The following is a 15,292-nucleotide window of genomic DNA, read 5'->3' as shown; positions in this document are numbered from 1 at the left end:
AAAGAAGAGGTGTTAGAGTTTGTACCAGTAATTAACTTCTTTATTGTTCTGTGGGAAACTAAGGTTCGTAGATTACAGCTACAGGCATTTCTGGAAATTTCATTTATTTATGCCTTAAAATTATAAAGAGCTCAAACAGAGATGTATCAGTATCGGTTTTTAATATCTGTAGTAAAATTAAGGCAAATATTTTCATGTATCCAGAATATCTATCATTAAACCACTTGTATACTGATTATTATAATAATAGTTAAGAACCATAAATATAGTCAAACATTTATGGGACACAAATGAATATTTGTCTACATAGATGCTGTCTGTACACATTTATAACCCTTACATTACAGGAGTTACTGTGTATATGGTTATGTAATTCTATACACATAAATACTGTGTATGATACTATACAAACCCTTGTCTAGGTATTAATTGCTGGTAGTCTGTAGTTCAGCAGATTTCAGGCCTCTGCCTACCTGGGTTCTGTGGCGGAACAGCACATAAAGGCTTTGCTTTTTACTTTATTAAGTATCAATGGAGAAGAACATCAGTTTTTGATATAACCTGGAATCATGGTGTTGAAGCTAAATGCTGAACACTAGACATAAAGCAAAATAAAATACTTGACATTATTAGGCCAGGGAAAGAAGGAAAAAAGAACAAGATTCTTAATTAAACTATTCTCATTCTGTGTAGTGTAACTAGGATTCTTTTACACATTTTTTCAAAAAATAAGACATGCTGAGGTGAGTGATCTCGTCTGCTTTCAAACACCTTTACTATACAGATAGTTTAACTTGTCAAAGGCTTCATTGAGAGTCAGAAGTTGGTATCAGCATATTCAGCCATTGAGCAGGTCATAAACCATGCTTTCATCACAGATATGTTCTGCTTCCATTTTTCTCTGTGTTTTGAGGTAGTTAGCCACATGAACATTAATCCTGGCCACTAGGATCACTGGCCCCACACTTCAGCTTTTATAGAATCAGAGAATCATAAAATCAGAGAATCATAGAAGTATTTGGTTGGAAAAGACCTTTGAGATCATCAAGTCGAATCATACCTGTCCACTACTAAGTCATATTACTATGCACTTTATCTACCTGTTTTTAAATACTTCCAGGGATGATGACTCAACGACCTCCCTGGGCATTCTATCACTTGAGAGAAAAGACCAATACCCACCTTGCTACACCCTCCTTTAAGGTAGTTGTAGACAGTGATAAGGTCTCCCTTCTACCTTTTTTTCTCTAGGCTAAACAACTTGAGTTCACTCAGCCGCTCCTCATAACATCTGTTCCCCAGGCCTTTCAGCAGCTTTGTTGCTCCAGGACCTCAATGTCTTTCTTTTAGTGAGGGTTTCAAAATGGAACACAGAATTTGAGGCATGGCCTTAGCAGTGCTGCACCAGGGGCATAACCATTTCCCTCATTCTGCTGGCCGTGCCATTTCTGATACAAGCCAAGATGCCACTGGCCTTTGTGGCCACCTGGTCTCACTGCTGGCTCATATTCAGATGGCTGTCAACCAACACCCCCAGGTCCTTCTCTGCCAAGCAGCTTTCTAGCTACTCTTCCTCAAGCCTTTAGCACTTCTTGGGGTTTTTGGAAAAGACAAAACCCTACCAGGATTCAGTCCTTACCAGGTGCCTGTGAGAAATCACAGACAGGGAGCACACAATAAGATTTACATTTCTGGTAAGGATGAAACTTTAGGAAGCTCGAATTATTCCCTATCACCTCACAAAAGATATGAGATCACTTTCAATTTCCTCACCACTAAGTTATAGAAGTACATTCACACACAAGATGCGAATGTATAGTACATGGATCAAGCTATAATTCTAATGAGTGTTTTAAGACTGGTGGGATGAAGAGAGTGGATGTTTTGTGGATGTCCCTGGGTTAAAGGTAAAAATATGTATTTGCCTGGAACAGTGGGGAAGGTATTTGGTGGTCCGAGCATTCCCGTTGCATTCCTTTAGCACTATCTGCATCAAAACTGCATTATGTTCAGTGGTTTTCATCCGTCTAAACTTCTTGTTTGTGCTTTCAAAAAAGATCCTAAATTAAGACTGTAAATTATTGGCAGTCATCATCATAATATAATATCCTGGGTCTTCAGGTGACTTGCAGACTTTGTGCTAAGAACTGATGAAGGGAGAGGGGTAATCTGCAATGAAATTACAACCTACTCAGGAAAGACAGACAAATGATAATAAAAAGGATTTGTGATTTCTTCATCAGGGAGGACTTAAGACAGTGAACCTAAAAGCTGAAGGCAGACCTCATGGCAGTGAATAAAAAGATTCCCTTTATATAAGGCACTACAGAAAGACTAGAATATAACATAATTCAGTCTTAATTTCACAACCTTTCTTGACAGCTTGTTTCATACTGAGAACATCAACAATACACTCATTTGTCATAGTGATGAATGTAAGAAACCAAGCAGAATTAAAAATAGATTAAGTAATACAATGTTAAAACATTATATTACCTTCTATAACACAAATAAAAAGTTATAGAGTTGAAATTATACTACAGCTTCCCAGGTTCACTGAAAGCTTAGCTTTAAGTTGGCAGCTTGGTATAGCAACCAGAACTATTTACACAGTTTAAGATTACATTTCTCAAGAACTGTATGTAGTGAGATGATATTTCACAGGAACTAATTTTGATTATAAGTTGTGTATTCATCTCCAGGAATGAGCCATAAGGTGTCTAAATATTCTTCCACACAGAAGTTGTTAGAAAATTAGTCATTCTGAAAAGTAAACCACACCAAAAGAATCTTTGCCAAAGAAAATTATTTAGTTCCACACTTTAATAGAAAAACATTTTTTTTTTTAAATCCCCCTAGACGTTAATTTGTTTAGGGTAAGATTGCAGATGTTGCCTTTTCTACAATTATGCTTCTCCTCAGTGCATATTGGGCGTAGTTCACTTTTGCAGTCAACTGTATAATCATAAATGAATTCAGTTTATAGAATTAAGTGGTTTGGAGAGTCAGATCATGCAAGAAAAATATCCTTGACGCTGTAGTAAAATTTGTAAAGGTTAACGTCTAACTGGATAACTCTTTGAACCAGAAATGCTGCTAATCAGTAGAAAATAGGAGCATATTGTTCTGATTTACTTGTTATAAGTAGCTTCCTTATGGGACCATTTAATCACAATTGATATGATTCTCAGTTATGTTGCTTATTCATTTTATTAAGCCTTAAGGTTAAAAAGCTGTGAGAGACCTGATATTTGTACAAACGTAATTGAAATTGACTGATTGCATTTCATATGCTTTTGTAATAACTGTAATAAATTACATTTGAAATGACAAATATATGTCATTTATACAGATCTTTGGATTTTAGTCTAGAAGTGGGGAATCTTTTAGACTGATATAAAACTCTGAAAACAAACTGGAAAGATTTCTTGAAAATACCTTAGTAGAAAGCTCAGACTGAATTATCAGGCCAGTACAATCAATACTTGGCCTAAGTCAATACACAGTATTTGATATGCCAGATACTTTGTGAGGAAATGAAACTCAATCTTCTTGCTCCCATAGGTTACCCATATATTAAATATTATGCTGTTGGGTAAAACTAGCAGGGGAGGTCTTCTGATATCTTGAAACAAAGAATTCTATTTTCCCCTTATATTGTCTTGACTAGTGTTGCAAGGACTATTTTTACTCATATTGAACTACAAGACTTAATAAAAAGTACTCTAGCTTAGAGTTTCATAAGATTCCAGTGGGATACCATACAGTATATTCCTCCCTCATCATTATCTGTAATTGCCTATTACATTTTATGTACTATTCTGCTTAACACAACATGGGACAAGTTATCACTGACACAAGCTGGAGTATCTACAAAGCGATTGATTTTCAGAGACTGACATCTCTAAAGCAGCCTGCCATGAGTACAATGCAGTGCTTCCATTCTATAGTTGCAGATCTGATTCACACAGTAGTTTCTCAGATGCTTGTACAGACCACATCCCTGCTGAGGTGTGTTCATACCTTCAGAAACTTCCTCAGTGACTTCCCTTAATTTTCTGTTTCTTTCTATACAGAAGAGTTCCACTTATTTGTATCATTATGCATGTGGGGTATTTTTAATTTGTTGTGTCTTTAATCCGTGACTCTCCTCTGTTTTATTGATTTGCTTCTAAAATATTCTAAAGATTCTAAAAGATCCTAATAGGAGATGAGTTTTCCAAACTTCTTCTCAGTGCAATAGAGCTTTTACTGTAGAGTTTGATTCCAAACGTGGAGTCAATGAGTTTAACTCTGAAGTAAAATAATAACAAATACTAAGGAGAATGAAAAAATAGAACAAGAAAGAACAGATCTTTACCCAAAATACTCTCTCAAGCTTCCTAGTGATGGAGTTTTCACTGTTTTCGTACAGAATCCCTATCACTATCTTATTACCTGCACTGTCAAAAAAATTCTCCACCAATATATATAAGATAAACTTCATTTACTGCAGCTTCGTGGGTGTGGGAAGTAGACTATTCTTTCTTTTTGCAGTTTTATGTTATTCTAGTCAGTTGTTTTCTAGTTACCCTTCTTATTGAGCTAAACTTCCTTAAATCTTTCAGTTTTCTAGATTTATGGCTGTTCTTTATCTTCTGTACACTCTCTCAGAATAATGCACATCTTTCACAGAATCACAGAATGGTCAGGGTTGGAATCACAGAATCACAGAATCACAGAATCACTAGGTTGGAAAAGACCGCCAGGATCATTAAGTCCAACCATTGCGATCAACCACTAAACAATGCCCCTTAGCACCTCATCCACCCATCTTTTAAATACCTCCAGGGAAGGTGACTCAATCACCTCCCTGGGCAGCCTGTTCCGGTGCCCAATGACCCTTTCCATGAAAAAATTTTCTCTGATGTCCAACCTAAACTTCTCTTGACTGAGCCTGAGGCCCCTCTTGTCCCGTCACTAAAGGAAGAGACCTCTGGAGACCATTTAGTCCACTCCCCTCAGCTAAAGCAGGTTCACTGGAAGCAAGTTGCATAAGAATGCATTCAGGTGGGTTTTTGGTAGTGTAGGGACATATGACCCTCCCTCAGACAGAAAAATAAAGAAAGAAGAAAAGAACTTGTATTGGTTGTTGGGTCCAGTATTACTAATACAAAGCTGTGGATGCCCCCTCCCTGGAGGTGTTCAAGGCCACACTGGATGGTGCCTTGAGCAGCCTGATGTAGTGGGAATGCCACTGCCCTTGTCAGGGGGTTGGAACTAGATGATCTTTAAGGTTCCTTCCAACCCTAACCATTCCATCATCTTCAAGTATGCAAAGCATTTTCTTTCTATTATTCAAAATGATGTGCAATACGTGGTTAGCAGTAGGAGAGGGGGATCAGTCTACAGTTACTTTAACTTGCATTCTTGTTTTATGGCTCTGTACAAAAACCTACTATCATCTGGATATCATAGCAATCCTTACATATAATTACATGGGACCAATATAACTTGATCAAAGTAAAAGAAAAACCCCTTGTTTTACTTATAAGCCATCTGCCACAAACCAGTATCATTTACTTAGTCTCTAAGTTACAGATATCATTTTAATACTTCTGTTAGTGTTTGGGTGGTTTCTATGAAAAGTGTTTAATAAATGCTGTCCAGAAAAAGCTAGATACTTTTAATGCATAATCCTCTGGAATGTTTATTAAACAGTAACACAAAACATTCTGACAGTTTTATGTCTGAGAATGTTATAAGGTTATTATGCATCCCATCAGTAATTCTGCATTACTGAAAACTCCTGTGCAATATAATGAGTCTTACCAAAAGCAGATGCAGCTGAATTAATAACAGGGACATCAATGTACTATAGAATCACACAGTGGAAGGGCCAGGTTGGGGGTAAAGAATACAAAAAAGATTCTGTTTCACTTTTGCAAGAAAAAGTAACTAAAATAAGATGAAACAGTGGTATGAAGATTTGAAAATCCAGATGTAAAAGGTACATTCACCAGTAAGGACTATTTCATCATGCACTATATATATTTGTCATTTAGTACAGAGTCTCTAGACTTAATCATAGGATGAAAGAATTTTTAAAAATTACTTAAAACCAATGTGTAAAATGTTCTTCAATTTACTTCTGTGAATAGGTTTCTACATGTTACATTTTCTGTGACACCACTGTGCAAGGATCCTTTTATCACTTGTTAAATACATTCTATTCCTCTTAAATAACCACAAAGAAAGCTTAGTCTAAGGTTCATTACACTCAATACAAAACCTTCAGAAGGCAAAGGCTTCAGATAAAACTCAGTGTTTTGCTACAATGAACCGAGTAAATGTTGGTTTCCTGCAATAAAAATAATAGGTGAAATCTTGACCTATTGAAGTCAATGGGAATCTTGCCATTGATTTTAGCAAGACCAGCATTGCAACCAATAACCTTACCAAGCAAAATAGAAGAAGTGGGTGAAGTTAGAATAGGGAATTAACGTAACAGAGCCTATATGTTATTTCAGTCCTTGTTCAACCCTGCTTTGCCTGAGTGAATAACTCCTGAGACTGCTGAGATGTGCTCACAGAAAGTATTATGGCAGTGTATCTAACTGCAAATATTTACAAAAGCATTTCATGAGTAATTCTGAAACAGGAAAATCAGCTTTGTTGTTATAATGAGTCAGTCTCAGATTCAATCAGTAGTTGTTTTAGGGGTGAATAACTAAGGGCAGTTTCCCAAGACTGGACATCATGAGGAGTGTGTTAGACTGCAGTAATTAAAGTACAAGTTATCCAATATTCCTCAATCTGTGCCTGTGTTCTTGATAGACAAATCATGCTTTAGCTCCACACAGATGCAGTTAGATCTTTCAAATGCAATCCTTTCTGTGATGTTAGTAAACTAGAAGGCAAAAAGAACAGTTAGAAATATAAATATGTTTTCTCTTTTTATTTTTATACAAAAATATGATGCTTTCAAAGACCCTCAGCCTGTGTCTCTGAGACATACTAGGTATGCTGGAGAACAGTTGAAGTTTTATGGACATGACCCAGGGACTACTGAGGTAGTAGAAGCCAACAGGGAAACACCAAAGAAACACCTCAAACGAATTAAGGGGTATCACCTCTTAGAAGATGACACACCCAACAGCCTAGCCGAAGTACCTCTACAGCAATGCATGCAGCATAAGCAATAAACATGAGAAGCTGGAAGTTATTGTGTAGCAGGAAATCTATAATATAGTTGTCCCAGAAACATGGTGGGATGCCTCGCACAACTGGAATGTGGCAATAGGTGACTATAAATCCTTCAGAAAGGACAGAAGAGGAAGAAGACGCAGTAGGGTAGCCCTGTGTTTTAGAGAGTTTGGATTGTCTAGAGCTTAATGATGGTGACAATGGGGTCGACTGTTTATGACTAAGAGTGTCCAACAAGGCAGAAATCACAGTGGGCGTCTGTTACAGATCATCCAACCAAGATGAAGAGGCAGACAAAATATTCTATAAGCAGCTGGTAGAAGTCTCACAACCTCTAACCCTTGTTCTCATGAGGGCATTCAATCTACCAGATATCTGTTGGAAATACAACACAGTGGAGAGGAAACATTCTAGGAGATTCCTGGAGTGTGTGGAAGAGAACTTCCTGGCACAACTGGTAAGTGAGACAACTAGGGAAGGCATCCTGCTGGACCTGTTGTTTATGAACAGAGAAGGACTTGTGGGTGATGTGATGGTTGGAGGCCACCTTGGGCACAGTGATCAAGAAATTAGAGTTTTTGATTACTGGAAAAGTGGCAACGGGGGTCAGCAAAACTGCCACCCTGGACTTCTGAAGGGTAGACTGTTTAGCTCTGCAGACTGGTCTACGGAGTCACTTAAAAGGCAGACCTGAATGGCAAAGGAGTCCAGGAAAGCTCAACATTCTTCAAGAAGAAAATCTTAAAGATGCAGGAGCAGTCTATCCCCATATGCTGAAAGATGAGCTGGTGGGGAAGTAAATGTGCCTGGCAAAACAGAGAGCTTTGGCTGGAACTCAGAAGAAAAAGAATTTATGACCTCTGGAAGAAGAGACAGGTCACTCAGGAGGACTACAAAGAGGTTGTAAGGTTATGCAGGGAGAAAATTAAAAGGGCCAAAGCCCAAATGGAAGTTGATCTGACGATAGCTGTAAAAGACAATAAAAGGTAGTTTCTATAAATATATCATCAGCAAGAGAAGAGGTAAGGAGAATATCCAGCCACTATTGGATGTGGGGGCAAACATGGTGACAAAATAGGAGGAAAAGTCTGAGGTACTTAATACTTTCTTTGCCTCAGTCTTTAATAAGACCAGTTGTTTTCTGGGTACTTAGCACCCTGAGATGAAAGACAGGGAAGGGTAAAAATGCTCACCAAGCCACTATCCATCATTTATCAGCAGTTCTGGCTGACTGCAGAGGTCCCCGTTGTCTGGAGATTAGCAAATGTGATGGCCATCTACAAGAAGGGCCAGTTTTGAAGACATGGTTTAGTGGTGAACTTGGCAGGATCAGGTTAATGATTGGAGTTTATCGAATCATAGAATAACCAGGTTGGAAGAGACCCACCGGATCATCGAGTCCAACCATTCCTATCAAACACTAAACCATGCCCCTTAGCAACCTTAGTTGATAATCTCAACTGTGTTTTCCAACCTAAAAAAATCTGTGAAAATATCTAATTTATGATTTATGATTTTTAATAAATGTAGCCACTGTATTTTTGCATAGATTTTTCCCAAACATCTATTACGCACATACACCGCATTGCCCACATACAGCAAGGCAGTTTCAGAAAGCTACAGACTAATAAATCATGTACAGCCACACTGTAGAGGTGTTATGATCCTATCTGGAAACAAAAAGCATCAAATGTGAGGAAATGAATGTGTTGGCACCTCATCATGGACTGTACAACTGTACTTCAGAGCCCTGCATTTCTTTTGGAGGCGAAAGTTGTGAGAGAAATTTGAACTTCTTTTTCAGGTGTTCCATTATCTGGACCAGAATATGGAGAAGCACAACCATACAGTTTGTGGGGCATTTCATAGCGATTATTTGCAACCAAGGGATAGTTTGGAAAAATAAAATTAATGGTTGGAAAACCACATGATGTGAAGGAGATATACAGGCAAAATAAATTCTGAACATAAAAGCATGGTGTAGAAATATGGTGGATCAGTAACATATCCCATGAACTACTCCAATATTTGTAACATTTATCTCACAGTAATAAACGAAAGCAGAGTAAACTTACAGTGGGCGTTGAAAATAGTAACATGCACTGCAAACGTTCTGCAATACGCAGTTTTCCTTGGCTGTTAAATCTTATTATAATACATTTCAAAATATTCAACAACGCATTTTCTCTACTACTTAAAACTCACTGTAGATTGCCAGCCTAGAACGGTTACCTGGCAATTCAAGCAAATAATTCTGTTTCCTGAAACTGTAAGACATCCATTTTGGTTTTGACCATGATGGCTGGGGTAGACAAACAAACAAGCCACCACAAACTGCCTTATGCAGAAAATGTTCTACATTGTGGCAGTGTTCTTTGTCTGTAAAAACAGTTTGTTTGTTTGCTTGTTTGTTTAAGTACTAAGAGGTGCACGTAAATTATCTAATTTGTAATAAAACCTTTGTGAGCACATCAGAACATCTAACAGTAGTTACCCCTAAGTGCAAGAATGCTTACAGATAAATAGAATCAGCCCTTCTTATCAATCACACTGACTCCTGCTCCTTTCTTCAGTCTTTAAATGAATTAATTACTTTTAGTTGTGCAGCACACCTTTCACAATGAAACACGCTTACTGCTGCAGAAACAGGTCCAATATGATGAAATTATTAGATAAAACAGTAATTGCTTCAGTCTGGCATCAGCTGACCATAAAAAACTTGATCAGCCACAATATGAAGCTGAGGACCAAATCTTCACTGAGTGTAAATTGGCTGGACTCGATTTCAGTGGAAGGTATTGAAAAAAAATTTCTGGGCCATCTTCCTTTAAGCTAATATTTTATGGAACACATCAAGCAAGATTCCATAACAATGCTTGTGTAAGTAAGAAACAGTCTCATCATACTGCAGACTAGTCCTGGGTTTATGGTGTGTTATGGCAGAATGAGGTAACTAGAAGGGAAGGACCCTGCCTCATGAACTAAAACAAACTGAACCAAAAAGCAACCCTCTCTCTAGGGTTCTGAGTTTATTTTGAGGGTCCTATTTCAGATTCTGTAACAGACTACAAATGCAAGCCAAGCAACATCAAGACAAAAAATGCAAAGGAGCAAACCAGCTTTCTATGGGTTTTGGTCAATAACTTCCCTCTTTAATTGCCATGATTGTGTCTCCATTCCTTTAATATTTTTGGTCACAGATAAACTATGCTGCATTCATTACTGAGTTTGTGGAACCGTTTGTGGGGATCTAACCGAGTAATAAAACATTACTGTATGACTGTGAGATAGAAACAAACCAGGGGAGCTGGGACATGGTAGGATCTCTGCCAGGGAGGACTCACACTTAAGTTTTGCTACATTTCCCTGTGGTAAGCTTTGCTCTCTGAGGGCTTCATTTTGGAGCTGCCATGACATTTCTACCATAAATGCTCACTGCAGCCTTGACACAGGAGGAAGCAGTCAAGGCTTGCTTCAGCTTGATTCAGTAGACTGTGATAATTGGAATAACATCAGGACTCTGTGACTGGAAGGGACTACCCAGATAGTCAGATTCCTGCCCCAAGAACCACAGGGTCAGCTGAGACTTGGGCTCCTACTGAAAATGTTGACATTTCCCCTCTTGGCAAGAACTCCAGCTATGCACCCTTATGTCACAAGAATGCCTTAACAGGTAAAAATACCACAGCTACAACCCTTTCTCTTTTACAGCTTGAGAACTACATTGTGGAAAACATGAAATCAGAGATGGTGCAGCTACAGCAGAATGCTGTGCAGAATCACACCGCCACCATGCTCGAGATAGGGACCAGCCTCCTCAGTCAGACAGCAGAGCAGACGAGAAAACTCACGGATGTTGAAACCCAGGTACGTTCCCAGAACAGTTTTCTAAAAGCTGATAACTGCAGAGAACATTTCCCATTCTATTTCTTTCCTAATGCATCTCCACACAAAACGTTTCAGCATAGGTCTCCAAGAAACATACACATTCTGTTTCTTGGTACCAACAGGATCAATGACTGACACTCTTATATATCTTTGTTTTGATTTCATTTGGTTAGTGTACTTAGCTCTGTTTGTGTAAGGTAGGCAGGACTGTTCAGGAAACTAAGTCAGCACTTGATATCAAATAAACAGCCCAGCTACTAACTGTGAATGATACAAGTGTCAAGCTAAATAATAAGCTTCAGGCTAAAACAGTCTTTGATCTCTGTTGCTGTTTGGTTCTTTACTATTACAAGAGACTTTATTTTCTGAAACACATTTCCAGGTTTTTGAAAAGTAGAGTGTCTGCAGCTTTTAAACTGTGAAGATTGGGAGAAAAGCATCAGCTTCTTTCTAAAACGCTGTTCATTTGTTATTACTGTAAAAGTGTATAACATCACATGTATTTAAAGAGTCATCTCCACATGACACCTAGCACTAAAATCATTGTTGTAACTGAAGTGATAAGAGTATCACTGTTATAGGACAGAGTACAATTTCACATTGGGCTTATTGTAAAGATATATATTACTTTTTGCCTTTTGAATTCCTTTATCAGTTTAATATGCATATTTGTTTTCCTTAGTTTTGCTGACTTCCTCGTGATCTTTGCAGCATATCATATAGTAGCAGCTGCACTGCATTTGATGCTCATTCAAAACAGGGGAGCTTAAATATTGCATTTATTTGCTTTTTTCTAGTTGCATATGTACTTCTTGAAAAAATATATTTTCTGTTCTTATGTCCTTACTAACATTTACCCAGTTTTTGCATGACTGCATCACGGTACTATAAGAAACAGAAGTAATTCTGAAAGACAGATTCAATGTTTTAAACAGGTTCCTGTATTTATTTTTTCAACATTTGCTTGTAAATATTGTGATCTTAAATGACAACAGTTTCTAAAACATAGTATATTGACTTATGAAAATATTGGAGAAAATCTTTAATTCAGTGTCAACAGAACATCTGGATAGAAACATTAGGAATGAAGACCTATGGTCTGTGGTATCACATGTTCAGAAATGAAAAAGGAGATTTAGGAACTCTTCTCATATCTCAAAAGACAAATATAGGTGTAAGTGTTGAGTACTCACTCACAGGTTCCTCCATTAAGCAGGTAAGGGACAAAAATATGCATTCCCTCTGTCTCACTTTTCCTTTGAGGAGCAGCTTCAAGGTAGAGGTATCACTCCATGATGAAGCAGGTGTCTTCCTCCTTCTATACCTATTACTGAAGAATTTAAGGGATGTTCAGTATGTCAGTGGGAGTGGCTCTTCCTTGTTGCAGTATCTGCTCTGACTTTCAGCTCGGTGATGGCATTTCCCACTTCCCCTCTTTCAGCAGTATGAGAAAGTCCCTGGCTCCACCATCAACCAAGAAAGAGTGGTGCAGGTGGGTCAAGAAAGTGAAAACAGACTGCTCTTGGCAGTGATAGAGGTAGCCAACTGCATGGCAGTCAGGTGAAAATCTTTAGGATACAAGGAGGAGGAAGGCAGGCCAGGATCTCATGCCTCTAATAAGTAGCATTCATACCACAGTAAGGAGGAGCCTGAAGGACTGACAACAGAGTCTCTACCTCCTTAAAATCTCACTTCCATCTCACAATTCCTATTCTATCCAAAATACTACTGATTCCCTTTAGACTTTCTTTTCTACCTGAAGTTCTATTGACGTTTTGTAGGCTGCTCCATAGATGTATCCTCTTTGGAAATCTGTTGGTGATTTCCTGTCTTCTTACCCCGTGACAACCTTTGTAATACGCCTTAATGTTCTGCCAGTTTCCTCTGAAACGCAGTGAAGACTCCTGGCACTTTCAAATAAATCCATTTTGAACAACGTAACGACTGCATACTGATAATTTCCTTTTTTTTCAACCTCTGTACCCTTAAAAAAGGAAAAGTCAACTTCCTTTGTGAACATCAACGATTTTAAGCAAAAATAAGGCACTGGACTGAGTTTAAGAGTCATTCTCTTTGCTTTCTGTTCTGTAAGAAATTCCTATTAGGCATCTATGAGAAAATGTTGCCATATAATTCTCTGACACTAGTGATAACCACTCTTCGAAGAAAGGTCTGATAGGTTCCATTAAAGAGGTATCATGTATGTGTATGTTTAGTAAAACTTGTGCTATTGATACAGATCACTGATAAATTTGCATAAAGCAATGTTTAGTATCACAGTCTTCATCTTAAAAATCTGTGTAACAGTGCAAGTAGTGATAACATAAGCAGATACACGACTTTTCCCAACACTGCAAAAGAGAGAGAACCCAGGAGAAAGCTAAAGTAGGAGCTGTATTTAGAAAACAGTGGATGCAACACTTTGGCTTCATTCCAAGTACTCCTGCACTCTTTTGGTTTAAGCATGATTTGCAGGAATGCATGTTTGAGGCATGCCTTTTGTTCTTTCCATTAAATAAACCTTATTTGGCAGTCAACTTTACTTTTTCTGGTGGCCTAGTAATATTCTACAGTAAATAGGGTGCTGGAATATCAGCTGGTACATTTCAATGTAGCTTGATTGAGTTAATTTGCACCAGCTGAGCAGCTGAGGTTAGAAAAGGATTTAGAAGTAATTTTTGAGGAATCATCAAATCAGGATGGAATGGTTGCATTATGTTACTATGACAACATAACCTGGACCATAAACTTTAATGTTTTTAATTTATCCTTAAGGTGCTAAATCAAACATCCAGGCTTGAAATTCAGCTACTGGAAAATTCACTGTCAACGTACAAGCTAGAAAAACAGCTGCTACAACAGACACACGAAATCCTGAAAATTCATGAGAAAAACAGGTAAGAATGAGTAGTTGGTCTCTTGCACTCTTTCTCTGTTCAACACAAAGTAGCCTTTGTTCCAAGCATCTGATTAATGGAAGAAGCAAATATGGTAAGTGGAAAGTATAGAAATATTATGAATAGCTAGAAGAGCTAGGGCATGAACTTACACTGTTTTAGATCCTGTACAATAAATGAAAGTTGATTTCTACCATTTTTCATGTGTGACCTAAGTTTACATTTCAGTGTGCATCATGACAACCTAGTCACATGACCATAGTTCCTGCTGGTGAAGAGCATAGGGGTAAATTGCATGAGCAGTTTCAAGTAGAAAAAAATATTAATAATGAATTATGAGATTATCAACTACCTTAAGGTGCAGAAGAAAAATAAAATCTTCAGTAGTTCATCTTTCTGTTTTAATGAATACAAAGTTTTAACATGTAGGAGGATCTGTCTCCTTTTGGACTGAACTGTGTATGAAATATTTGTAGCCATGCTCCATTTAAAGAATAAGTGAATGATAAACATTTGGGGTTTTATGTTGAAATTGAATAAAATAATTGTTTTGCAGGGCATAACATTGAGCAGTAAAGGGAAAGCCAAGATGTTCCAGGGTTGTCCCTTTCTGTGTTACACAGAAGCACTTCTGTGTGAGAGGTGCTTCTGTGACATAGTACCTGAAGTCACTGGATTTAACAATCCAATATCTCAGAGAGCATGTGTGGCGGGTCGACCTTTTCTGGCTGCCAGATGGTGAGAAATACAAAAAGAAAAGCTAAAAAGATCTTTCGCAGCAACTTCCCTTTCTTTTCAGGCTCAGCTTGTCTCCTGACTCTTCTATATCCTCCTCTGAGCAGTACAGGAGTATGAAGAATGATGGTAGTGGTCAGTTTACAAGACTTGGCCTCTCCTTCCTCATGTTCTTTCCCTTTTCCAGCGTGATCTTTCCCCTGGGCCGCAGTCCTTCAAAACAAGATTGCTCTAACGCGAGCTCTCCACAGGCTGCGGTTCCTTCTGGACATCTCCACCTGCCCCAGTGTGGGATACTCCATGAGAAATACCTGCTCTATCAGGGACTGCAGGGGAATCTCTGTTCTGGTGCCTCCTCCTCTCCTTTTTCTCTGACTTTGGTGTCTGTAGCATTGTTTCTCTTACTTTTTTCCCCTCATTTCCCACACTGTCACATGGTGGTTTTACCCTTCCTTAAATATGTCTTCCCCAAGGTGCAATCTACCTTGGCTCAGGGGCTCAGCTGTGCCCTTTTGTGGGTCTGTTTGAGCTGGCTGGACCCAAGTGTGTCCAGCAGCCTTGTCCTTTCCTCCGAGAGGCTGTCCTTG

At 38.3% G+C, this 15,292-nt stretch overlaps 1 protein-coding gene across 1 annotated transcript in view; it reads left to right on the top strand.

Moving 5' to 3' along the window:
* ANGPT1 (angiopoietin 1) overlaps nucleotides 1–15,292 on the top strand; it is a 170,138-nt gene that overhangs the window by 74,327 nt on the left and 80,519 nt on the right. The window contains exons 2-3 of the mRNA XM_069854533.1: nucleotides 10,897–11,052; nucleotides 13,849–13,970. Coding sequence (XP_069710634.1) covers nucleotides 10,897–11,052; nucleotides 13,849–13,970 — 278 coding nt within the window. The remainder of the gene's footprint in view (nucleotides 1–10,896; nucleotides 11,053–13,848; nucleotides 13,971–15,292) is intronic.

This window comes from Phaenicophaeus curvirostris, chromosome 3 (genome assembly GCF_032191515.1).
Source record: "Phaenicophaeus curvirostris isolate KB17595 chromosome 3, BPBGC_Pcur_1.0, whole genome shotgun sequence".
In the NCBI taxonomy this organism is placed as follows: Eukaryota; Metazoa; Chordata; class Aves; order Cuculiformes; family Cuculidae; genus Phaenicophaeus; species Phaenicophaeus curvirostris.
This window is presented reverse-complemented; position numbering and strand designations above follow the sequence as displayed.